Raw genomic sequence first — 27,408 nt, 5'->3', positions numbered from 1 at the left:
CTAGAATGTTTAATTTGACCATTTTTCACTGAAATATTACATTTTTAGATATTGAAATAAAATGTTGCATCATTAGGACTTGAGAGGAAGATGATAAAGAGTGAAGCTTGAGTTATTTCAATGAGAGATTCTGGGTAATGACATGGGAAAGGGAATCATAATAAGAAAAAACAGTCATTAAAGTAGGAGTAAAGTCTAATAAAAAGTAATGACTTTGTAGAATTTTCAAAAAGGGTTACAACAATCATTTTAGATTTAATCCTCAAAACATTTTTTTGAGATATTTGTATTAGTAATGTTACATCCTTATTATAATAAAATATAGGAATCAAAGCCCATAGATTCTTTGTGATTTATTCCTCTATGAGGTAAAAAGCAGAGCCTAAATTTAAAATAATCTGACTCCAATCATCATGATCTTTCTGTAGGTTGTGATTTCCAAATGGTAAGACTTCTCAGGGATGGGCAGAGGGGGTTGTCAAGCATCTCAAATAAATGAAATAATAAGTGACTCAAGAATCAGTAAGCAGTACACTATTCTGGGTCTGCACATCAGTTTCGGGATGACTCGCGGAAGTTATTACATTACAGTACGGAAAGCTGCTGTCAACAGCTGAGAGGGTAAGAGCTGAGCTGTCAGAGTGGTCAGTTAAAGCAAGTCAAAATGAAAGCAGTAGTTCAGCCTTTATTCACTTCCTGCTACGGTAAAAGCAAGGGGCCAGAAAGAAGGTACTGGCTTCATCAAAGTCCTTTTTCCCCCAGAAAGTGGCACTGGGTGAAGGTTAGAAGTATCAGGGCAGAAGCAAGGCATTGTGTCTGCTGAGGGGAGGTGACAAGCCAGGGGGAGAGAAAGGAGAAAGGGCCAGGGGCAGAAAAGCATTGAACACCGGATCAGAGTGGAGAGAGGAGTGAGTCTTCAAGGCCCTCCTAAGATGGCCTTGACAGAGGCATTTTAAAAAGGTCATGGCCAAAGGCCCCCAAAAAGGAGGCCTCCAAATATAGGCACCAGGGCTAGGTATGCAGACACGTTATGTGGAAGAGCACAGCTGGCCGAGGGTGCAGGGGCTGAGTCCTTGACCGCAACTCCTCCATGGCAGGCACTGTACCTGCATGGGGAGGCATTTCCCCCTGGGAGGCTCTCCAGGAGAAGCTTCTGGAATTGGCCTGGAGCGGGACTCCTCAACCACAGGTCACACTTCAGAGATTTTTAACACTAATAGGATTTTGAGGCAGCCAACACAAATATGGCATTTGATAACCTCACAGTGAAAGGTCATAACCAAAATGACAGTTAGGAGAACCCCCAAATCTGAAGGAAGTTTCTAAGCTGAGTCACGTCTTCACACAGTTCTCAAAGCTGAAGGGAGAATAAGGCAGTGCCAAGTGAGAGACTGAAGTTGAGGGAAGGGCTCAGTGTGGAAGCAGAATCTCTGAGGGTCTGAGTTGTGTCGCTGACCACTCTGTTAATATGCATATAATACTGTCTCCTCCACTGCCCTCCACGGGGGTCGGTATGCAGATACGTACACATGTATGCATGGACACAAATAATTTCAGAATCTATTTCATAGTCTATGCAGTTTACTGTATAATTCTGTGATTGGTGGCTACCTCTTACTTACTTTTAAGTGAGAACTGTAAGCTCCTTGTGCACAAAATTTTTCTAAACTTCATCCAAAAGAGTATTTTCTAAAAGCTCTAACACATCAAAATACTAGACATATAATAAAATGACAAGGTGTATTTATTGCCTAATTTATACTACAGCAACTTTTAAACTTAAGCTCTAAATTGTTAAGATTGTTTATAGTGAGTGAAACATCATATGGTATTAAGTGGTATTTGTCCTGTATCATCTGGTTCATAACATAAATGAAAGTGCTCTGTATTACTCTATGACTTGTATTAGCCAAAAAAATCTTACCCAGATGCCTCAAATCAAACTGAAGGCTAAAATAATCAACTTCTAAGTGCTCTAGTATTTTAGGACAGTGCCTTCTACTTACTCTGGGAACATGAACTTATACAGATGAGGAATGTATGTAACATGAAAATAATCAAGTTTTTAACTACTCCAGAATGGTGGAGCTCGGGTATCTACAGAGAGCTGTAGCTGATTTGGTCAATGGACACGTGTTGCTCGGGTCACACGGATCTTTGATACACTGAACCGGCTGCTTGTGGGTAATGTTAAGACATTGCACATTAAAATCGGGAGCTCTACTTGAGAAGTTACAAAATCTAGAAAGTGGGTCCACAGACTTGCATGCGAATGACCGACAGTAACTGCTGTGCCTTTTCTGCTGGGTATGGGCTCTCCTGTCAGTCCCCCCCACCCCGCCCCCGCCAGTCCCCCCCACCACACAAGATTACATACTTACGTCTCAGCCTGGGCTCTACTGATGTCTGAGTTCATGATTCCTAACTGAGAAATGATTCAGGTCAAGGAATTAAATATCACATCTGTTAAGCATTTCGAGTGGTGTTTCTAAATGTAGGGGGTCAGGAGCTAGTCTTTTTAAACTTTTTAAACTGCCATTTTTAACTGGTTGAGGATATTTATTTTTTTTTAAGAAATTAAATACATAGTTTAGATGAAGACAGCTTGATATTTTTGTGTCTTCTGTCAGTATTTTAACAGATGGCTAAAAACCAAAATTTTTGGACTCTCCTACAGAAATTCATGGCACCACTGTTTGGTCCTTTATGCTCATACTTCCAAGTCTTTTGATCTTCATGATGGTGCACAAGATCTGATCCCATTCTCAGAGATGTTACATGTTACTTACACAGACATGGTAAGGTTCTTTTTCTTTTTTTTTTTGAATATTTTATTTATTTATTTGACAGAGAGAGAGATCACAAGTAGGCAGAGAGGCAGGCAGAGAGAGAGGGGGAAGCAGGCTCCCCGCTGAGCAGAGAGTTCGATGCGGAGCTCGATCCCAGGACCCTGGGATCATGACCTGAGCCGAAGGCAGAGGCTTAACCCACTGAGCCACCCAGGCACCCCGACATGGTAAGGTTTTTAAGGCCTGTTAGTAATGAGTGCCCAGGGGCACCTGGGGGGCTCAGTCGGTAAGCATCCAACTCTTAATTTCAGCTCAGGTCATGCTCTCAGGGTTGTGAGACTGAGCCCCGTTTCAGGCTCCGTGCTGGCCGTGGAGCCTGCTTGGGATTCTCTCTCTCCCTCTGCCCCTCCTCTCTCTCTCCTCTCCTTCTCTCTCTTAAAAAAAAAAAAAAAAGTGAGCGCCCATATTGCAGTTCATTGTCATTGTTGTAGTTTTGTAGCTGGATCTTTGAGGAAGTGGTGCCTTGGGACATTCAGGCCCAAGTGAATACTTCAACCTCATTCTTGTCTAAATAGAACAGTGATGATGAAGTGTGGTAAAAGGGTCTGAATTCTCAGGGAAGGTCAATTATGTCTAAACAACAATAAGAAATCTGCATTACACAGTTCTTTGGCAATACCTAAGAAATAGTAGAATGATAACAAAATTTTACTTTATGCTGTTAATTCTTTTGCTAATATAAATACCCAAATATGGTTTTAAAATGTAAAACAAACAACTTTAAGATTAAAATATGATTTATCATTATTAAAATAACTCTACTTAGAATTTAATTTAGAAAGTAAATTATTTAATTATTTAAATTTATATTTGAAATATGTCTATACTTTTCTAGTTGAATAACTGGTAGACTATAAAGATTATAAATGAAACTACATATGACAAAATACAACACTGATGCCAAATATTTTGGCAAATTTTTTCTATGCTGCCATGCTGATTCACACTCTCAAAGTTCACTGTTACACTTCTGACATCACTTTTTAAGTAAGTTTTAAAAGTAACAACTTCCAGAGTGTAGGATTTAAAGCATCACGAATGTATTTTTTCAGATTTCTAGATTCACAGTTTGGTGATATTGGTCTCTTACTTGTAAGACCTATTATCTTATTTGCTCTTCCAAGAATGCCACAAGTTGAGTGGCTAGGATTGTCTGCAGATCCCAGAGAGGAAAACTGCAACACGAAATTAAAAGATTTAATCAGGTACGCATGGTCAGAATTGGAACGGAATGTATTTTTCTTCCCAATAGTTAGAGTTTACTTCTTTAGGATCATTTTTTTTGCAAGTAGCAATTATGAAAATGAAGCCGTGCACCAGTAATCATTTTTTTGTGCACAGCAAATGTTCTTGAATCAATGTCATGCTTAAAATTTATGCCTTTGTTTAAAGATTCACATTTGGCTCGTTGTGTAACTGAGAGTTTTCACAATCTGCTCCTGCCCATCGTGACTTCAGTAACAGTCGAGCAAACACTAGAAGAAGATAAACAGGCACTTTTGTTTACCCACAAGGAAATACACATTTTAGGTTATAATTGTCCTATCAAGTCTAATCAGTGGCCACGCAGTTGATTATGTAAAGGTAGAATTTTATCCAGTAACAAACACTAGGTTTAATTGAAAGGGAGACATTTATTTTACTCAGCAATAGAAAGTCCAGTACTTCTAAGGACTACAATTTTATTCATTTAACTTTCTGGCAATCGTCTGATTTGGTTAAAAGCATCTATAGCCAGAAAAGTAAAATGTAAGCATCCAGACACAAGAATCATGAGGAACAATCTGACTTAACTTGCTATGCCAACATCTTATAATGGAACAATCTTCTGGGGGCATTCATGAGGCTAGGAGGGCAGAATAAACCCTTTTTTTTCTGATATAAATACAGGCAGCACTGCCATGTGAATATAATAAATGGAAATCAGATTGTTCCTAGATAATTAGTACCAAATGGTGGAAACCCAACCTCTAATCTATTGCCAAACCACTAAAACACAGCAAAAAGCAAACAGCACAGTCAAGTAACGGAAATTTCTCAGTGTATCTAAATGACTGTATAAAATAAGGACTCGATTTCTAAAACCAGTGAAAAGATTTCCACAACTTCAGAGTGACACAGAGGTATGTAATACGGGTGCTATCAAAGGCTATTTCATTTGCCTTAGAAAAGGAACCTATGATTGAACAGAGTGGAATTTAGGAAACATGTAAGCATTCTGTTTTTTAAGAACAACTTAAAACACAGTCTGTCAATAATCCATGAGAAAATTGAAAGGAGGTGTGGCCCTTCATGCATCATGCATACGAGGAACTGGTTTTAAGTAAACACGAGTTTGGGTATCTATTGAACATATACATTGATTTGTAGTTAGAAATGTCTTTAATTTTAATACTGAGCAAGAAGTAAGTCTCTATTTTGTTTTCCTTAGCTAGAACTAAGCTACTCTAGAACCTCAAGCTGGGCAAATTTATACTGGGTTTATTAACTAAATCAATGAACAATCACCTAAATGGTAACAGAAAGAGTGAAAACCTCTTTCCCTCCAGTGCTATCCTGAGGAGCCCAGACCTCCTCCTTCTTTCCAGATCTGCGCGTCCAGCCACCTAGTAAGCACCTCCAGGGGGCTGTGCATCAAGCAGAACTAAGGTGAGCCAAAGTGAAATATTACATCTTCGTCCTGCACCTTCCCTAAGTCATGTCTATTTTGAAAAATGGCATCACTAACCTGATGCTTAGGATAAAACCCTAAGGGAGAATTCTGACCCCTCTTCCACTCTACAGCCCCAACCAATCCATCGTAAATGCTGCAAGCTCCGCTTCCAGCACCTATCAAGTGAGGGGCATCTGGGTGCTCAGTCCGTTAAGCGTCTGCCTTCGGCTCAGGCCACGATCCCAGCACGCTGGATGGAGCCCCGCACCTAGCTCGGTGCTCAGCCGGGAGTCTGTCTGCTTCTCCCGCTTCCTCTCGGTTTGCCCCTCCCCAACTCATGCTCCCCTCGCCCTCCCTCTCAGATAAATAAAGGTTTTTGTTTTTTTTTTAAACGGATAAAGTTACATGCACCACATGAAATGACAGAATTCTAGACCAATTTCCTCTTCTTCCTCTCCTAAGCTACTGAAATAGTCTCCTAGACAGGTTTCAGGCCTTGTTTTGACCTCTTTACAGACCGTGGTGCAGACGTCAGCCAGACGACCCCCGAGTCCCCTGTTTAAAACCCACCAGTAATTCCTCAGTCAAGAAAAAAGAAAAAAAAATAACAAAAAAAACTCTACAGGGCTCTTTAAAATCTAGTCCCCAATTCTCTCTCTAATGTCATCTCCAACTCTTTTTGGCTATTGGTCACTATGCTCTAGGCACAAAGGTCTTGTCACTGTTTCCAGCCCTTTGCATTAGACAACTGCAGGTCTCCGTTCAGATGCTGCCTTCGCAGAAGGGGCTTCCGTGATCACCGTCTCCAGCTCCCCAGCTATTTGCTCCTATTCTGGTGTATTTTATTTTGTTCACACCATATATCAAATCTGAATTTTTAAACTTATTTATTCATTGACCTATGGGTTGATTACCCATCTCCCTCTCTGCTCCCTGTAACAGCTGAAACTCATAGGCTGCTCAAACCCAACCTCCTAGACATGTGACTGCATTCGACATTCAATAAATATTTTATTTGCTGCCGTAACGGATCACAACTGTATCTAATGTATGCATCGGGCAAATGTGAGAAAATAAAAATCAAAGTGATATGCATTGTAATACATAAGACATGTCACTAAGATACTATTCCAAAAAAGAAGTGACGACTTAGTAGGACTAGAAAAAATAAAAACAAAACTACAATTTACACAGTGAAACCTTGAAAGGACTTTTTAGAATTTCTGAAGAATTTCATTAGAAGTTTGAACCAAGTGTGCCTGGGTGACTCAGTTGGTTAAGCCACTGCCTTCGCCTCAGATCATGATCCCAGGGTCCTGAGACTGAGTTCCACATGGGGCTTCCCTGGCTCTGCGGGGGGCCTGCTTCTCCCTCTCCCTCTGGCTGTCACTCCCCCTACTTGTGCTCTTTCTCTGTCAAGTAAATATATAAAATTAAAAAAAAAAAAAAAAAGAAGAAGAAGCTTGAACCAAAATTACTTAGTTTGCATTCTCAAAACAAATCAGAATGACCAATTTACAATGATGTATATAACACAAATGCGATGGCCGGCCGCCGTCTAAGAAATAGCACCTTTCCACAGGGTGCCTTTCGGGAGTGTAGAGAAATGTATGTATGTTCTCTCGTGGTGACTCAACCTCATTCAAAGATTCTCAGTCTGGAACATTCTACTCAACAGAGCCCCATATTTTTCATTTTTGACTTTATATAGAATAAAAGATCAACATCTCTAAAACTAATTTCTTATGAGAAAATCTGATTCCTCTGAACCATTGTTCGGTGGTACAGAAATCCAACTAGGACTTTGGATCTCTCGTTAGGAAAAATAGCTTGCGATCTTTTAGTTATCTAATCAAAAATGTTTCTTATTTTTCTGATGCTTCCCATAATTGACTTTATCTGCTATTTCATCACACACTGATAAGAACAGCATCCAAACCAGTGATTTTGAATTATTTTCATTTTCTACATTACTTTTTATTTCACAATCCCTCCACAATTCCATTCCTACTTTTGTTTTCTTCTCCCCCCCTTCCCAAACAGACTATTTCAAAGCTAATCTTTAATTTAGGTTTTAAAGCTAAATCTTTTACTTTGACTAACGCTTGATGTGGACTATATTGTGTTTGACTACAAATCCTGACATTTTAGGAAACTTGTTTTATGTGCTTATTTTTTTGTTAAGTCACTGTTAAGTCATAATTAGTGTTAAGTCATTTATAGAGAACCATTTCTGAGTTAGACTGTTTTATATGGCAGAAGAGTTACTTCTGTGTGACTTCGGAAAAATGTGGCTTCCAGTAGGATCCACACTCCTCTTGGGCTGGTCACTGGAGAAGAGTCATCTGTCTTGGGGCTTTCTCTCACCACAACACCCTGAAAGCTCGGGGAAAACCTGATGCCAAATCAATTTTCCATACCAAACCCACCTCTATCGTAACTTTGATTAGCATAATGGGATTCATAATTCACTGCAGTACTTCCGTAATTCATGCATTAGCTGCTGCCTCTAATCCCTCAAACAAAGGCTAAGAACTTCGGCGGCTTGGGAGCATTCTGTCCTTCAGTCCTCTGATAGTGAAGGAAATAAACAAGGAAGGAAAAGCGATAGAGTCTCATCATCGGAGTTACAGCCCAGTAGGCATCTACTGCGCATTAACCTCGCTACACATGGTGGCATTCTGGGAAATGCTTTGTGTCCAGGCTCTGTCCTATAACACTGGTGGCCAAATTTCCTAAGAAAGGTTCTAACTTAACAGAAATTTGCTTTACTATAGATCCACTGTAAGCTATTAAACAAGTTACCTATACTTTAAATTTATATTTTAATTATTTATAATTTTCACTGCTTTCTAAATTCAAGTTTAATAGTTTAAATCATTAACAAACCTTCAACAGAGTGGATATTTGTAAGCATGGCAATATTTCATACTAAATAGCTGTAGATAATTTAATTTGATTCAGTTCATTTTTAGTATCAGAAAATTGGGAGATAATTTTAAGAAATGTGAAATAAATAGAGCACTTAATGTTGTATTAATGTATTCCACATCTACATAACTGAAATCAAAAATGAAAGGCAAACACATTTGTTTATAATCTCTTCAAAAACTTTCTAAAACATCAGGTATCTTTTAGCAACCTAAAAATGTTGAGTCTCCTTCCTTTAAAAATCAAGTAATTTTTTAAAAAATCAAGTACTTTCTATTTTTTTATCTTAAAGATGTACATCATCCAGTATACCATCAACTTCAGAAATCATATAAACCTTTAGAAACTGAAAAACTATAACACAAGTAATTTTTGAGTTACAATAAAGAAGAAATACTAAGGTATTACTGTGACAAAAGAATATAATTGAAAGTTATAATTTGAGCTATTTGCATAATGATTGATGAAGCAATAAATTTTCTACACACATATATTAGGTTCAAAAAAGTGGTTTAGAGAAAATGATTTCTCTTTTCTTAATTGAGTCTTTTAGTTACAGCCTCTGAAACATTTTACTGAGACATATTCAGTACCGAGACGAGCACAATGTTTATAATAATTATTAAATGACAACTTGTGGAGCTAATCCTTTTTAGTAACTGCCTATCTGAATAATTATTGTTTTTTTATGTAACGGACTCTACCAATGAGACTGCTGAATAATGGCCATACAAAGAGACTTCGTTTCATTTGCATGCCAAGCGTCATGCTCACTCCCAGTGACAGCTAGCTCAGCAGGAGGATCACGGGAACTGGGGCAAGTGTCATCTCTTCATTCCTCCTGACCCCTGCCATTTCTGAAGCTGACTTGGTGGCCATTTCAGATCGCCAGTGCACCTGCATAAGCCCCAACCTGACCCACCTTCTTCTGAGTTGCCCCAGTGCCAGTCCAGGGCAATGCTTGCTTCCAGGAGATAAAAGAGGGCAGGACTGTTTCGTCATTCATCAACATGCCCCAGACCCTTCTGCTCTTCTAAATCTACCTTGCCCCCCAACATGGTGTCTTACTTCTCCATCTAGAGACAGAGCTTTGGGTTTGCATCCAAAATGGTAATGGATCTTATTTCTTTGCAAACACAAAGACCAAAGTAAAGCTATTATTCACATACCATGAAATAAACTTTATTAAGATTGCTTAAAAACACAACTTCCCTTCATGTATGTTTCTATTCCTAGTTTTTTCCCAGAGGATGGTTTATAGTAAGATCTTCAGCAAGACCCAGAAGGGTTTTACTCCATTTGGGGACCAAAGTTTAAAGAAGGAGTTTGAGCTGATGCTCTGTTCCTTGTGACCAGAGAGGAAAGAAAAATATCCTAATCTTGATGAGAAGCAAACAGTGATGGCAGTGAAGAGAAACAAACAAACAAACAGGAAAGATATTATAATAAAGCCAGCCTCACTGTCCATAACAAAGGTACATGGGAACACAAGAACCTAATTCCCACCCTCTCTTATCTTGGCCGTCGGGACACAACTATCACACACCATATGCCAAGCAATGAAACGCTAAGTGCTTCAGCAAGAAAGATGGAAAGGGTGAGTTGAAATGGAAGTTCTTTGACCATTTCCAGGGCGTACCGAATTTGAAACTCTAAATGCAATTTCTTATAGGTGCATTGTTTATGGTCATGAACTGCTGAAATATTCTAGAACTAGACAGCCACATATATATATATAAATATATGACTAAGCCAAGCCACCCCTAGAGTACTGACCTGCACTGTAGATACTGGACTTTAACAAGACTGACTTTGGTTTCTTACACTGCATAGCAAGCCATCTATCTACCTATATATCTGTATCTATCCGTCTCTCTATATATATAGATATGTAATTTTCATTGAATTAGTCTAGAAATTGAACCAACATGAACTTGCAAATAAAAACTAGAAACAAAAACTCTCTTCAAACATTTGCAAATGCTATACTTGTGTTTCAGTCTATAGCATCACGGCATCATGCTGTAAGTTATATAGTAAATATTTTTAAAATGCAAAACAAAATATATTGTTTACTGGAGAATATCAGTAGCAAAGATGATTCAAGAAGAAAAAAAGTTTTCTAAATATATTTTGCCACAAAAAAATATTGTTTTAAATCCCATCTTCCTCTCCCAAAAGATTCCCTTAGCTAAAATCATGAAAGAATGGTATCTTACATGGTATTGCCAAAAGGACTTTGAGTCTATGATAAACCAAAAGCAAATAATGTAACTAAATATTTGAGAGCTGTCTGCAGAGACCACCACTCATTTTAGGGTCTGAAGCTCAACTATGTCACTCCCAGTGGAAACCCTTGCCATACAATGTGGGCAACCAAAGTCGGTCCTATTAGCTGTCCAGTGTCTCTAATGAAGGTCAGTGCTCCAGGAGTGTTGGCTTAGGTCATGAATCTAAGCTCAGCAAATAGTAACCAGTAAGGATGTGAGAAAGACTATGTCACAAAGAGGAAAAGAACAAACTGGGGGATGGCTTCTTCTACAAAACACCAGGGCAAAGAGCAACATGGAAGAGCAACTCTTGTCTGAGCCACCTAGGTCATTTAAATGTTGTGATTAGCATCTTTCATCTCGACCCAGGTTTTAAGTAACTGATCCCAGAGTATTATAGACATCACAGAGCTGAAGGAACATCACAGATGACCCGGAGATGTTGGATCCCCATGAAATCTCGTTTCTAAGAAGAACATGCCCAGAGTCCATAAACTTACTGGAGATGTTGATACTTGGGTTGTTCTTAACTGGCTTTCCAAATCTTGTACTTTGTTTTTAAGTTCCATATTTTCGGTTTCTAAGTCTTGAATCTAAAAAGCAATAATTTTTGAATAACCTTCAGAAATGTATTCTTAGAAAATATTGGCTATCACATTGGCTACATTAATGAATAGGATTTCATATTATTCAAAATTTTAATGTACTCTTGTGCACAGGGGAGAAAATTATTTGATAAAGGTTGGGAACTATCAGGAAATTCTAGATCACTGGAAAGACATTTTATAAAGTTTAAGATATGTTCTTATACGTGTGCAAATTCCATGTCTCTAATACCTCATCTCTGTGTTTTCTGGTTGCACTGTGCAGTCTGTTCCCCATAATCTTGGAATATAACCGCAAGACAGTGAAACTTGCTTATGATGATTTTGAAGACAGTGGAGAAAGGGTGTAATTTAATTACAAAGGAATCTGATCTGCATGGGAAACCACTTACCCAGCATCTGCTGCTTCTGCTGCTCTGATCCCCATGAGAAGCATCAGGAAGTGAAGCAAAGTCACATGAGAACACTAAGTTCTTGTGGGAATTCAATATAAAATGGTTAAAACTGTGCAGGGGATCAGGAATGAAAAATTATAGGAACATAGTGAAAGCAGTTCCAGTCAGTGTGGGGGAAATTTAATGGCAGGCCTTCTAGATTTGTTTGATGATATGCAAGTTTCCCTGTACTTACATCACGTAAATGTGAAACAAAAAGTTTAGTTTACTCACTCTTTTCTGCAATCCTGCAATCTGTTTTCTTGTTTCCACATCTTTTCCTCCAGATTCTAGAAATTTCCTGTATGCCAGGTCAAATGCTTGGCCGATTGTTAAAGTTATTTCTTCAGCCTTTGTAAAAATCAAAGATTTGATATGTTAGACTGCTCTTTGACTCAAGAAAAACATTCACACGAGGCACTTCAAAGGGGCAGTGACTTCAGGTAGAGACGTGGTCAAGGAGTCAAGTTGTCTGTGCAAACCTAATAACTCAATGCCTGTTCATGCACAAAATTAAAAAAAAAAAAAAAAAGTTTTGGTAATTGAATGAGTCGCTGTGGCAGCTGGAGGCCGGAGTTCCAGCCACCCTGTCACCTACGTTACCACAGCTGTTTTCCTTCTGGCCTCACGTGTTTGGGGCCCGTTAACAGAGAGCCCGGGGCCAGCCACAGTTCTCCTGCCGGTGGGCGCCTTGTTTGCTCTTCCTGACGAGGAGGGCGGGTTAAACCCGGCAGGTAACTCGAACGAGGCTGAGTGGGGGGTGTCGTGGAACACCGGAGGTATGCCCTCTCGAAGCGGAATACTCGGTTCCAGTTAATGGTGGAAATGAACAATTCCAACCCAGAGTTGTCAGATTTTAAATATGGGAGATGAGGTCAGAACTCTGGATTTTTATATAAAAGCTCCCAATTGTAAGTGATATTATTGTAAAACACAGGTGCCTGCATTGAACAAAATACATCTGTCATCTGAATTTGGCCTCATAAACAACTCACAGTTTCCGGTTCATCAATCAGAAACTGCCACATACGTCCTAAGACCACCAGATTGCTCCTTCCTCATTACTATCTTACCTGGTATCAGTGTCTTGCACAATGTAAACACTAAATAAAAATTTATTTAAACATTTTATTTTAAAAGATTAGTAAAGGCATTAGTTGATTTAATGCATCACAAATATGTCATATTTAATTATAAGATTTCCAGATGCCATAAAAACTGGTAGCAATATTAAATCCTGTAAATGCCATTCTTTAATTTACTGTAAATCCTAAGTTTTGTGATATGCTATGGACAATCTAAATTGAAAATATGCTTTTTAATAACGGTTTTTTTAAATGTTTCACGTTTTTATTTAAATTCTAGTTAGTTAGCATGTAGTATAATATTGGTTTTAGGAGTGGAATTAGCGACTCGTCACTTACATACGACGCCCAGTGTTCATCACAACAACCCTCCTTCAGCCCCACCACCCATCCAGCCCAGCCCTCGCCCACCTCCCTTCCAGCAACCATCACTTTGTTCTCTCTAGTTAGGAGTCTTTCTTATGAATAACGTGGATTTAATTAAGACATTGTCACTTTTGTAGTTCACTATTTGTTTAAGGAAGGCTTTTAGTCATAAAACAAATATAGTTTAACACAGTTAACTACAAAATATAAAATATATGCCTAAAATTATAATAAGTACTACCTGTCTTACAAAAAAATAGAAAACAGGGTAAAAGAGAAGCTACATTAAGGAATACTACAGAAATGAAAATGCCAGATAACCAACTAGGTGTGCTCAATGATTCAAATTAATGAAAAACGATACATAAAGAAAATTAGTTGCATTGGTTGTTGGGATCACATATAATATTAAAACACAGTAAATGTGGTTATAACAGATTGTTTGACTGTCAATTTCTTAAAAATCTCTAACTTCAAAACTTTAGGTAATGTGTTAGCAGCTATTTTACAATAATAAGACACATTTGTAAACTCTGGCTGTTTTCTCTACCTTCTTAATTATGGGTTGTGTGTCCTACTAAGCCAATATGTTACCCTCAAACAATCAAGGTGTGCATTACATAGAATTGCTTCGGTAGTAGCAAGACTGATTAATCGTTAATAATGATTAACTTCAATATGATCATTTGTTTACAATGATAACTTTAAAAAACCATATTCTCTTATGATAAGACATATCTTTCATGATAAGATACCTTTTTTAAAAAACAGCATTTAGCTCCCCAGAAAATATTTTGCATATATTACCTCGCTTGATTCTCAAAATGAATCTATGAGGTAGGGATTATTATTACCCCCACAATACCTATGAGGTCAATTCTTCAATTCTGTGAGGTCTCAATTTGTGAGTGGGGAAACCGGATTCAAGTCCAGAATATTGGACCCTACAAGCCCTCACACCTTTTATAAACAATAAAACATACAGATCACATTTCTATAATCAGATGTCTTTTGTAAGTGTATATACCTGTATAAGCACCATACCATTAAAAATATAGCCTATTTCTGTCATCCCAGAAAGTGCTCCCATGCCTTACAGTCAAATCACATTTCTTATGGGTAATCATTGCTAGAATTCCATCACCATAAATCGGTTTTGCCCGTCCTTGTATCCATAAAAATGAACCGTATCATACGTATACACACACACACACACACACACACACCCTCTCACACACATATATATATTCTTTTCTTCCTGGCTTCTTTTGGAGTTTCTCAGATGTTATATGTATCATTTGTTTTATTGCTGATTAGTGTTCTATCTAATGAATAGACTATACAGATATATCTATCTATCTATCTATCTATCTATCTATCTATTTGCTTATTAAGGAAGACTTGCATTGTTTTCAATTCTTAGTTATAAATCAAACTGTTACAAACATTCTTCAAAAATATTTTTGTGGACAAGTTTTCAAAAATCTGGATGAACATCCATGGAAATGCTAAATCATAGAATAGCTCTATTTTAACACTACAAGAAACTGCCAAACTGTTTTGCAAAGGAATTGTACCATTTTTTACATTTCCACCAAAAGTAAGAAAGTTCTGAGACGCCTGGGTGGCTGAGTGGGTTAAAGCCTCTGCCTTCGGCTCAGGTCCTGATCCCAGGGTCCTGGGATCAAGCCCCACATTGGGCTCTCTGCTCAGCGGGGAGCCTGCTTCCTCCTCTCCCTCTGCCTGCCTCTCTGCCTACTTGTGATCTCTGTCAAATAAATAAATAAAAATAAAATCTTAAAAAAAAAGATGAGAATTAAAAAAAAAAAGTAAGAAAGCTCTAGTTGCTCCTCATTCTCACCAAAATCATACATTGACAGTCTTTTTCATTGGTCACCCTACCTGAATGAATGATAATATCTCAATGCATTTTTAATTTGCATTTCCCTATTGAATAATTAAATTAGCCCAGTTCCATGGATGATCTAAGCTTACTTCCCCCCAATCATTTAATGAAATATAAAGAGCAAGAATTATTTGTTAAATTCAAAAAAATTTATTTCAAAAACTTATTACATGGCAAACATGAAATATAACAAGAATATATAATAAATAGCTTACAAATAAATAAAGCTTGTGAATAGACTGCGTCTAGTGATTCTTCTAGTAATAAGAGTATATGATTCTTTTGACCCATGAACTCTTTCTTACAATCAGTTAACAAGAGAGAAGTTTTAGGCTCTGCTTTATCTACATCTCACTTCACATAATTAAAGAAAAATATGCCGGTGGGGTGAAGCTTTTATCACTTGTTGGGGCAACTCTTTAAACTTTATCAAGTGTAGAGGCTCCTGGGTGGTGCAGTCAGTGAAGCCTCGGACACTCGATTTTGGCTTAGGTGATGATCTCAGGGTCGTAAGGTCAAGCCCTGCCCTGGGCTGCTTACTCAGCACAGTCTGCCTGAGAATCTCTCTCCCTCTGCCCCTCCCCACGTGTGCTCACTCTCTCTCTCTCTCCCCCAATAAATCAGTAAGTCTTTTAAAAAAATTATCAAGTGTAACATCCAGTGAATAAAGTATATTATATTAACATTTGGAAAAAAGTTGGGAACATGATGGCTAAGCAGTTTGATAGTGATTGCTTATATTAAATAAGACCACACCCTCATGAATATCCGTATTCTAATTTTATTTTTAAACTTAATGAGATGACTATAGTAGTTGTATAAATATTAAATCTTAACACATGACACTAATAAAGGGAGTTTTAGCTTTACAGCATACGAGGATAGGCCCTCATCTTAACTTCAAACAAGCTCTTAGAAATCCGCAGAAGTACTGAATATACAAAATACTAGGAATAAAGAGATGGAAGGCCACAGTAAGAGCACGGGGACTCTGGAGCGGCCACAGTCATGGCAGTGATAGAACATGATGGAAGTATGTGAATGGGACTCTAGGGTCTCGCTCTGGGTTCTGATTCTGTCACTGGCTTTCTGACTTTGAGGAAGGCACTCATCTCTCTGGCCTGATTTACTATGATAAGATCAAAGGGTTGGACCAAACGGCCAGTGTACTTTTCAGGCAATTTTGACTGATACAATACAGAGTGATTATGGGTACCCTTCATCTGCTTCCCCCAACGGTAACATACTATAAAAACTCTTGTACAAATCACACAACTAATACTGATATTAGTAATACCAAGACACAGAATAATGCCATCACCACAAAACTGCTTTTATAGCCACACCCTCTTCCAGTTTCCCCTTACCATTTCCTTAACCCCTGAGACACACGAATCTGTTCTCTATTTCTCTAATTTTATCATTTCAAGATTATATAAATGGAGTCTTTTTTAAAGATTTTATTTATTTATCTGACAGACAAAGATCACAAGTAGGCAGAGAGGCAGGCAGAGGTGGGGAAGCAGACCCCTGCTGAGCAGAGAGCCCGACCCGGAGCTTGATCCCAGGACCCTGAGATCATGACCTGCGCTGAAGGCAGAGGCTTTAACCCACTGAGCCACCCAGGCGCCTCTAGAAATGGAGTCTTAGAGCATGTAAGCTTTTGGAACTGACTTTTTCACTCCATAATTATCTGGAGAGTTAACAAAGCTGTTGCATGTACGAATAGTTCATTCCTTCTTCTTGCTGAGTAGTATTCCATGGTTTGGATGTATCGGAATCTGTTTAGCAATTCACCCATTATCTGAGATATTTGTAGTTTGGGGCTATTATGAATAAACTGCTATAAACATTCATTTGTAGGTTTTTGTATGAACACAAGTTTTTATTTCTCTGGGATGAAGTCCAAATAGGTCACATGATAGTTGCATGTTTAGTGTTTTACAAAACTGCCAAACTGTTCACCCCAATATTTTTGTCCCATTTTATGTCCCAGTAGCTACGTACAAGTGAACCACTTTTCCATATCCTCGCCTGCATCTGATATTGCCACTCTTTAGAATATTTATTTATTTATTTATTTCTTACTCCAAAGGTTTTATTCATTTGAGACAGAGAGAGCACCAGCACAGGGGAAGGCAGGAGAGGCAGAAGCGGACTCCCTGCTAAGAAGGGTGCCCAATATGGGGCTCAACCCCAGGGCACTGAGCTCATGACTGGAGCCTAAGGTAGATGCTTAACTGACTGAGCCACCCAGGTACCCCTACCGCCACCTTTTTGTATAGTAGTTCTTCTGATAGTTGTATAGTGATAACTTCATTTTAACTTGCATTCTCCTAATATACACCAACGTAGGCACTTCTTCATGTGCCATTTGCCGTATGACTATCCTTTTCAATAAAATGATCTTTCCTTCTGTTCCCCACTGTCCAATTTGATCAATTATTTTTATGTTGTTGCGTTTTAGAAGTTCTTTGTCTGATATAAGCTTGCAAATATTTTCTCTCGGTTCTGGGTAGTTTCCTTATCTCCTTCATAAGGCCTTTCACAGAAAAAATGTTTAATTTTTGCAAAGCTCAATTTGCCACTTTTTTCCATTTATGGATCCTGTCTTGTGTGTCGGTCTAAGAACACTCTCAATATTCTCCATGTCTCTTTCTCCAAATGTTTTATAGTGGTGCATTTTACATTTAAGTCCATATTGCATTTTCAATTAACTTTCGTATAAAGTGTAAGATTTAAGTCAACATGCATTTTATTTGGCAACAGAAATCTAATTTCACAAACACTATTTATTGAAAAGGGCATCTTTTGTATTTTTCATGTGTTGCATTGTGTTTGTACCTTAGTCAAAAATCAGTGGGGTATGTTTGTAAGTTGATTTCTGTGTTCTCCATTCTGTTCCATTAATCTACTTATCTATCCTTCACCAAAACTACAGCCTCGATTACCTAAGTGTGTAGTAAGTCTTAAAATAGTGTTTTCTTCTATTTTACTGTTTTTTTTCAAAACTGTTTAAACAATTCTAATTTCTTTGTCTTTTTATATAAATTTTAGAATCTTCTTGTCTGTATCTACAAAAAAAAAAAAAATCTTGCTATGATTTTGACAGGAATCGTGTTAAACCTGTACATTAATTTGGAAAGAATTGACACATATACTAAATTGAGTCTTTCAATCCATGAACATGGCATACCTACATCCAGTTTTATTTCTTTCAGCAATTTATAATTTTCAGCATACAAGTCCTGTAGAAGTTTTACATCTTAGGTTACATGTACACCTATGTATTTTGGTTTCTTTAAGTAATTGTGAATTTTTCCCTCCCTGTGCTCATTGTTAATACACAGCAATATAATTGATTTCTGTATGTTGATCGTGTATTCTGTCACCTTGCTGAACTCATTTGTAGATCCAAGTATTTCTTTGTAGAATCCTTTGAATTTTCTACATAGACAATTATGATACCTGCAAATAAGTAGTATTTCTTCCTTTACAATCTCCACGCTTTTGATTTTCTCATTTTGCCTTATTGCAAAGTTTAGAACTTCCAAGACTGTGTTTAATGAGAGTGGTTAGAGTGGAAATCCTTGCCTAGTTCTCAGTCTTAGAAGGAAAGCATTCAGCTTTTACAACACTAAGTAAAATTATATCTGTAGTTTTAAATGTTTTGTCAAATTGAAAAGGTTTCTTTATATTCCAATTTTTCTCAGAGTTTCTAGCCCTGAATGGGTACTGATTTTTTTCAAATATTTTTTAAGCACTGACTGATATGATCATATATTTTTGATTCTATAGCCTTTAATATGGTTGATTACATGGTTGGATTTTTGAATGTTGAATAAGATATGTATCCTAGGGGCAAATTCCACTTGGTCTTGATGTTTAATTCCTTTATATATGGCAGAATTATATTTGCTAATAATTTTTTAGAAATTTTTGCATCTATAGTTCTGGGGGCTATAGGTTGGTCTGTACTAATGTTTGATTGCTTTTCACTGTCTTTGGTTTGATATTAGGGGTATACTAATTTCATAAAATGAACTGAGGGGTGATTTTACCTCTTCTGTTTTTTTGGAATAAGTTGTGTAGAATAATGTTAATTCTTCTTTAAGCATTTTTTAAAAATTTATTTAACAGACAGAGATTACAAGTAGGCAGAGAGGCAGGCAGAGAGAGAAGAAGGGAAGCAGGCTCCCCGCTGAGCAGAGAGCCTGATGTGGGGCTCGATCCCAGGACCCTGGGATCATGATCTGAGCCGAAGGCAGAGAGACTTTAACCCACTGAGTCACCCAGGCGCCCTTCTTTAAGCATTTTATAGATACCTCCAGTGAAACCATCTAGGCATTAAGAGTTCTCTTTTAGGGCGCCTGCGTGGCTCAGTTGGTTAAGCCACTGCCTTCAGCTCAGGTCATTATCCTAGAGTCCTGGGATGGAGTCCTGCATTGGGCTCCCAGCTCCAAGGGGAGTCTGCTTCTCCTTCTGACCTTCTCCCCCTTCATGCTCTCTCTCACTGTCTCTAATAAATAAGAAAATCTTTTTTTTTTAAAGTTCTCTTTTAATATATTTTGAATTATAAATTTGAGTTCCTTTATAGCTACAAGACTATTCAAAATTATGTATTTAATATAGGATGTTTTATGGTAGTATTTCTCTCTTAAATTGATTCATCTGTATTGTCTTTTGTGTGTGTGTGTGTGTGTGTGTGTGTGTGTGTGTATACCTTTACCTATAGTATCCTCTTATTCTTTTTATCTTGAGGGTCTGCAGTGAAATATCCTGTTTCATTCCTGACATGGGTACCTGGTGTCTTTCCTTTTTCTTTTTTACTTTGCCAATTTCACTAAAATTTTGATACTTTTATGATCTTTCAAAGAACCAACTCTTTCTTTCATTAGTTTTCTCTAATTTTTTTTGCTTTCAATGTTGTTAATTTTTCCTTTATTAATTCTTATTTTCTTTGAGTTTATTTTGATGTTTTATTTTCTAGGTATTTGAGTTAGGAGCTTAGATCATTGATTTGAGACATTCCTTTAATGTGTTAATTTAGTTGTCATAAATTTCTCATTCAGCACTGTTTTTGCTATATCACTCAAATGTTGATAATGTTCTTTTTCATTTACATACATTTCACTGTATTTTAAACTTGCCTTTGAGAAACATATGTAAGTACTGAGAAACATATGTAAGTAAGAAACACATATAAGTACTCCATATGTCTCTGACATATGGAATACTTATGTTTCATTTCCAGTTTTTGAAGAATTTTGTTATTAATTTTTAAATTACTTTCTGTTGTTTCAATTCTATAACATCTTTGAGATTTATTTATAGCCCAGGATATGGTTTATTTGGGTACCTGTTCCTTTGGCACTGGAAGACCATATGCATTCTGCTGTTGTTGACTGGAGATCCCTATAGAGTTTAATCAGATCCCACTGGTTGACGATGTAATTGAGTAATGAGTAACTGTATATATTTTTTTGATATCTTATCTTTTTTAAAAAATTTTTTCAGTGTTCCAAGATTCATTGTTTATGCACCACACCCAGTGCTCCATGCAATACATCTCCTCCTTAATACCCACCACCTGGCTCACCCAACTCCCAACCCCTCCCCTCCAAAATCTTCAGTTTGTTTCTCAGAGTCCACCATCTCTCGTGTTTTGTCTCCCCCTCCAATTTCCCCCACCTCACTTCTCCTCTTCAACTCCCAATGCCCTCCGTGTTATTCCTTATGCTCCACAAGTAACTGAAACCATATGATAATTGACTCTCTCTGCTTGACTTACTTCACTCAGCATAATCTCCTCTACTCTCGTCCATGTTGATACAAAAGTTGGGTATTCGTCCTTTCTGATGGAGGCATAATACTCCATTGTATAAATGGACCACATCTTCTTTATCCATCCATCTATTCAAGGGCATTTTGGCTCTCTCCACACTTTGGTGACCATGGCCATTGCTGCTATGAATATTGGGGTACAGATGGTCCTTCTTTTCACTAAATCTGTATTTTTGGGGTAAATACCCAGTAGTGCAATTGTGGCATTATAGGAAAGTTCTATTTTTAATTTCTTAGGAAGCTTCACACTGTTTTCCAAAGTGGCTGCACCAACGTACATTCCCAACAAGTGTAAGAGGGTTCTCCTTTCTCCATATCGTCTCCAACACTTCTTTCTTGCCTTTCTAATTTTCTTGCCTTTTCTAATTTCTAATTTTTGCCATTCTAACTGGTGTAAGGTGGTTTCTCAATGTGGTTCTGATTTGAATCTCCCTGATGGCTAATGATGATGAACATTTTTTCATGTGTCTGTTAGCCATTTGTATGTCTTTTCTGGAGAAGTGTCTGTTCATGTCTTCTGCCCATTTTTTGACGTGATTATCTGTTTTTTTGTGTGTTGAGTCTGAGGAGTTCTTTATAGATCTTGGACATTAGCCCTTTGTCTATAGTGTCATTTGCAAATATCTTCTCCCATTCTGTGGGTTGCCTCTTGGTTTTGTTGACTATTTCCTTTGCTGTGCAGAAGCTTTTGATCTTGATGAAGTCCCAAAAGTTCATTTTCACTTTTGTTTCCTTTGCCTTTGGAGACATGTCTTGAAAGAACTTGCTGTGGCCGATATCAAAGAGGCTACTTCCTATGTTCTCCTCTAGGATTTTGATAGATTCCTGCCTCATGTTGAGGTCTTTTATCCATTTTGAATTTATCTTTGTGTATGGTGTAAGAGAATGGTCAAGTTTCATTCTTATACACACAGCTGTCCAATTTTCCCAGCACCATTTATTGAAGAGACTGTCATTTTCCCACTGAATATCTTTTCCTGCTTGGTTGAAGATTAGTTGACCATAGATTTGCAGGTCCATATCTGGGCTCTCTGCTCTGTTCCACTGGTCTGTGTGTCTCCTTTTGGACAGTACCATGCTATCTTGGTAATCACAGCTTTGTAGTAAAGCTTGAAATCAGACAACATGATGCCCCCAGTTTTTTTCTTTTTCAACATTTCCTTAGCAATCCAGGGTCTCTTCTCATTCCATACAAATTTTAGGATTGTTTGTTCCAGCTCTTTGAACAATGTTGGTGGAATTTTGATCGGGATGGTATTGAAAGTAGAGATGGCTCTAGGCAGTATAGACATTTTAACAATGCTTATTCTCCCAATCCATGAGCATGGAATGCTTTTCCATCTTTTTGTGTCTTCAATTTCTTTCTTGAGTGTTCTGTAGTTCCTCGAGCACAGATCTTTTACCTCTTTGGTTAGGTTTATTCCCAGGTGTCTTATGATTCTTGGTACTATAGTAAACGGAATCGATTCTCTAATTTCCCTTTCGATATTTTCACTATTATTGTATAAGAAAGCAACTGATTTCTGTATATTGATTTTGTATCCTGACACATGACTGAATTGCTGTATGAGTTCTAGAAGTTTGGGGGTGGAATCTTTTGAATTCTATATTCTTGATCATTCCTGTCTAGGTGCTCTCTCAATTTTGGTAAGAAATTCTTCAACTATTTTTGTATATTTTCTATTTTTCCTGTGTTTCTTTTCAGAACTATCAGTTTTTACTTTACTTACTTTATAGCTTTTTGCTTGGTTATACATGTTTAGATGGCTCTCTTGGTGGTATGATCCTTATTTCTTTATATAATGCCCTCTCTGTCCCTGGTAATTTTATTTTGAATTCTATTTTATCTGATGCTACTATACTTTTGCTTTAATTATGCCTGCATAATATATATTTACTAGTCTTTCTTCTTTTCAATCTTCCTGTATCATCAGTATCACTATAGTTGCAAAATATTTCTTATAGAAAATGTAAGTCTGGATAAGTTTTTTTTAACCCACTCTGACCATCTCTTTTATTTAGACCATTTATATTTAATGTGATTTTTGATACATTAAAGCTTAAGTTTGCCATTTACATTTTTCTTTCCTGTCACCTGTTATCTTTTTTATCTTATTTATTTATTTATTTATTTGATGGAGAGACACACAGCGAGAGAGGGAACACAAGCAGGGGGGAGTGGGAGAGAGAGAAGCAGGCTTCCTGCTGTGCAAGAAGCCCGATGCAGGGCTCAATCCCAGGACCCTGGGATCATGACCTGAGCCAAAGGCAGATGCTTAACAACTGAGCTACCAGGCTCCCCACCTGTTTTCTTTCTCTATTTTCTTTTTACTATACTTTTGCAAGTTTTTGAAGTATTTTTATAATAGAATTTTGATTTACCTATAGCATTTTAAATGTATCTCACTGTATAGTTTTTTTAAATGATTGCTCTGTGATGCATATTATATTTATATAACTTATCACAGTCTACTAGTGTTGTCATTTCTCCAGTTCAAGTGAGATGTAGAAAGAAGTTTTATGTTCCTTCAACTGTCCTATTTATAATATGATCGCCTTACATATTTCATATATAAATGTTATATATATATATATATATATATATATATATGTATTTAGAATCACATCAGAAAGTTTTGTGGGTTTTTTTGTTTTGTTTTGTTTTGTTTAACCTACTCCCCTCACCCTCTGGTAACTATCAATTAGTTGTCCTTAGTTAAGAGTCTGTTTTTGGTCTGCCTCTCTCTCTTCTCCCCTTTGCTCATTTATTTTGTTTCTTAAATTCCACATATGAGTGAAATAATGTGGTTTTTTCTTTTTTGCTGACTGACTTATTTTGCTTAGCATAATACTCTGTAGCTCCATCCATGTCATTGCAAATGGCAAGATTTCATTCTTTTTTATGGCTGTGTAATATTCATATATATTCACACACACACACACACACCATTTCTTCTTTATCCATTCATCAGTCAGTGGACACTTGGGCAATTTCCATAATTTGGCTATTGTAGATAAGGCTGCTACAAACATGAGGGTGCATGTAACCCTCTGAACTAGTATTTTTTTTATTCTTTGGGTAAATATCTAGTAGTACAATTGCTGGATCATAGGATAGTTCTATTTTTGATTTTTTTGAGGAATCTCCATACTGCTTTCCACAGTTGCTGCATCAGTTTGTATTCCCACCGACTGTGCAAGAAGGTTCCCCTTTCTCTTCAACCTTGCCAACACTTGCTTTTTGTGTTGTTGATTTTAGTCATTCAGACAGGTGTGAGATGATATCTCATTGTAGTTTTGATTTGTATTTCCCTCATTCATCCCTGGTGAAAAGATGCTGAGCATCTCTTCATATGTCTATTGGTGATCTGGATGTCTTTTTTCAAAAAACGTCTACTCATGCGTTCTGCCCATGTTTTAGTTGGATTATTCATTTTTTGGATGTTGAGTTGTATAAGGTCTTTAAAATATTTTGGATACTAACCCTTTATCAGATATGTCATTTGCAAATGTCTTCTCCCATTCTGTAGGTTGCCTTTTAGTTTTGTAGACTGCTTCCTTTTTTTTTTTTTAAGATTTTATTTATTATTTTGACAGACAGAGATCAGAAGCAGGCAGAGAGGCAGGCAGAGAGAGAGGGAGGAAGCAGGCTCCCTGCTGAGCAGAGAGCCCGATGTGGGGCTCGATCCCAGGACCCTGAGATCATGACCTGAGCCAAAGGCAGAGGCTTAAGTAAGCCACCCAGGCACCCTGGTAGATTGCTTCCTTTGCTGTGCATTATTTCGATAAAGTCCCAATAGTTTATTTTTGCTTTGTTTTTGCTTTTGTTTCCCTTGCCTCAAGAGACATACCTAGAAACAAGCTGGTATAGTCCAAGTCAAAGGTTACAACCTGTGTTCTCCTCTAGGGTTTTGATGGTTTCATCACATTTAAGTCTTTCATGCATTTTGTACATTTCTGTATGGTCTAAGAAAGTGATCCAATTTTGTTTCTGCATGCTGCTGTCCAGTTTCCCCATTCCATTTGTTGAAGAGTCTTTTTCTCACTAGATATTATTTCCTGCTTTGTCAAAGATTAGTTGAAAACATAATTGTTACCTAAGTTCTAGGTTTTCTATTCTTTTCCATTAATCAATCTATTTTTGTGCCAGTTCTGTGCTGTTATGATCACTATAGCTTTGTGATATGACTTGAAGTTCAGAATCGTGATATCTCCAGTTTTGCTTTTCTTTTTCAAAGTTGCTTTGGCTATTCAGGGTCTCTTGTGATTCCAAACAAATTTTAAGACTGCTGGAAAATTCTAGTTCTGTGAAAAATGCTGTTGGTATTTTTTATTTTCAATAATAACTTAGAAAAGTAAAGATTTACTCACATGGTTGCTTAGCTTGTTCTTTCCTCATATTCCAAGGTTCCTTTTTTATTGTTTCCTTTCTGTTTAGAGAACTTCCTTTAGCCATTCATTTGGGATAGGTCAAATTATCTTAGTTTTCTCTCATCTGATAATTTTTCAATTTCTCCTTAATTCCTGAAGTATGTATTTTTCCTGGATATAGGATTCTAGACAGTTCTCCCCCCCCACCCCAACACTCAAAATTATTTTGCTATTTTCTTCTTGCCTTCATGGTTTTTAATGAGAAATAAACTGTATTTAAGATTAATTTTATGCTATAGGACTTGATTATGTCCTGTGTCTTCAAGATTTTTCTTTGTCTTTAGTTTTCAGAAGTTTAACTGTGATACATCTTGGCATGGAATTGTTTGGGTTTATCCTGTTTGGAGTCCACTCAATTTCTTTAATCTATAGGTTTATGCTTTTTATCAAAATCGGGAACTTTGTAGCTATTATTTCTTCAAGTGCTTCTTCAAGGCTGTATTCTTTTTCTTCTTTTTTTCCAAGACTCTGATGACACATAAATGTCACCCATATTGTTACAGACTAAGAGATCCCTGAAGTCCTGTTTTCTTTTTATATTATATGTGTGTGGGTGTGTGTGGGGGTGTGTGTGTGTGCATGCATATGCCTATTATCTCTGCGTTGTTTAAATTGGACATTTTATAATCTCTCCTTTTTCCAGGTCACTAATTCTTTCCTCTGTCCTCTCCATTCTGCCACTGAGCCCAGATACTGAGTTTTTCAGTTGGTTATTGTAGTTTTTCAGTTCTAATACTCCTATTGGTTTTTTTTTTCTTTGCTTAGATTTTCTATTTCTTTGATAAAATTCTGTACTTTTTAATGTGTCTCAAGAGTGCTTGTAATTATTTATTTAAAAGATTTTTATGATGGTTGCTTAAAAATCTTCAGTAATTCTAATATCTCTCTCATCTCAGTGTTGGAATCTACTGGTAATCTTTTTTTTCATTTAGTTTAACATATTCCTATTTCTTGATATGATGAGTGACTTTTAACTAAGTTTGGGGTATTTTTGATATTATAAGACTCTAGAAATTATTTAAGCTTTGCATTTTAGTGGCTTACTCAGACACCATTCCAGTAGGAGAATGGGAATGGAGATCACTACCTCATTACCACCTGGTGGGGTAGAGGTTCAGCTTCCACATTTGGCTTCTCTACATTACTTCTTGGCAGGACTGGATACTCTAGTTCCCCATGTGATCCTCACTGTCACCATGGAGGAAGGAAGCTCACAAATACAACATGAAACTATTTACAACGTAGTGAATTTCAGTCTTATGACATACTATGATTGGTTTTTATCTATCTTTCAAACATTCAACAACTTCACAGAAGTACTAAAAAAGATACAATGAGTAGAAAAGATGAAGGCCCCAATAAGAGTGGATGGGCTCTGGAACCAGTCACAATTACAAAAATAATACAGCATGATGGAAACCAATGTTACAATGGTAATCTAAGATCTTACATTTTAATCCTGACTCTGTTACTACCCAGCTTTGTAAACTGCTAAACTCACTCAACTTCTCTGGTTTTATAAAGCTTCTTCCTTGGTTTTATAAAGAGGAAAGAGTTTTGCCAATTGGGCCATTATTTATTTTCCTGTTTTAATCTTCCATGATTAGCCAGTTAAAATGAGAATTAAAGAGGATGGCACGTCAAAAGTTCAACATACATATCAAATCAATTTTGTAAATATAGTCACTATTATAATTAGAGCAAATAAAACCTTGAGGTAAAATGATACAATGAAATTTTAAGGAAACATAGCCTCTTTGAGCTCACTAAAGTCATGCACACTTAAAGCTGAAGAAGTAACTTGGACCTCTTTTCAAAGCCCAGAATTCCATCTACCTGTAGCAGAATCACTTGGTGAACTTGCTAAATACAGATTTCCTGAGATCAAGTCTCAATCAATATGAACTTATTTTTTGAAGTGAAAACCAAAGAGCCCTCTTTATGAATATTATATACACTAATAGTTATGAGCCACTGTTTTAGGCTCCAAGAAATTATCTTCAACACTCAAGAAAAAATAGTATGTTATATCCA

The 27,408-nt window shown here is 37.1% G+C and overlaps 1 protein-coding gene across 13 annotated transcripts in view; it reads right to left on the bottom strand.

The window, feature by feature from the left end:
* The window catches only part of GULP1 (GULP PTB domain containing engulfment adaptor 1), a 254,676-nt gene that overhangs the window by 13,581 nt on the left and 213,687 nt on the right, over positions 1-27,408 (bottom strand). For 10 of the 13 annotated variants that reach the window (XM_032354133.1, XM_032354123.1, XM_032354130.1 and 7 more), the window contains 3 exons: positions 11,977-12,093; positions 11,701-11,781; positions 11,204-11,296 (listed from right to left, as the gene is read on the bottom strand). In XM_032354133.1, the coding sequence (XP_032210024.1) occupies positions 11,204-11,296; positions 11,701-11,781; positions 11,977-12,093 (291 nt within the window). The remainder of the gene's footprint in view (positions 1-11,203; positions 11,297-11,700; positions 11,782-11,976; positions 12,094-27,408) is intronic. The other 3 variants (XM_032354136.1, XM_032354134.1, XM_032354135.1) reach the window with 2 other exon arrangements.

This window comes from Mustela erminea, chromosome 8 (assembly GCF_009829155.1).
Source record: "Mustela erminea isolate mMusErm1 chromosome 8, mMusErm1.Pri, whole genome shotgun sequence".
Classification (NCBI taxonomy): Eukaryota; Metazoa; Chordata; class Mammalia; order Carnivora; family Mustelidae; genus Mustela; species Mustela erminea.
The sequence above is the reverse complement of the archived record's forward strand: the minus strand, read 5'-3'. Positions and strand labels throughout refer to the sequence as shown.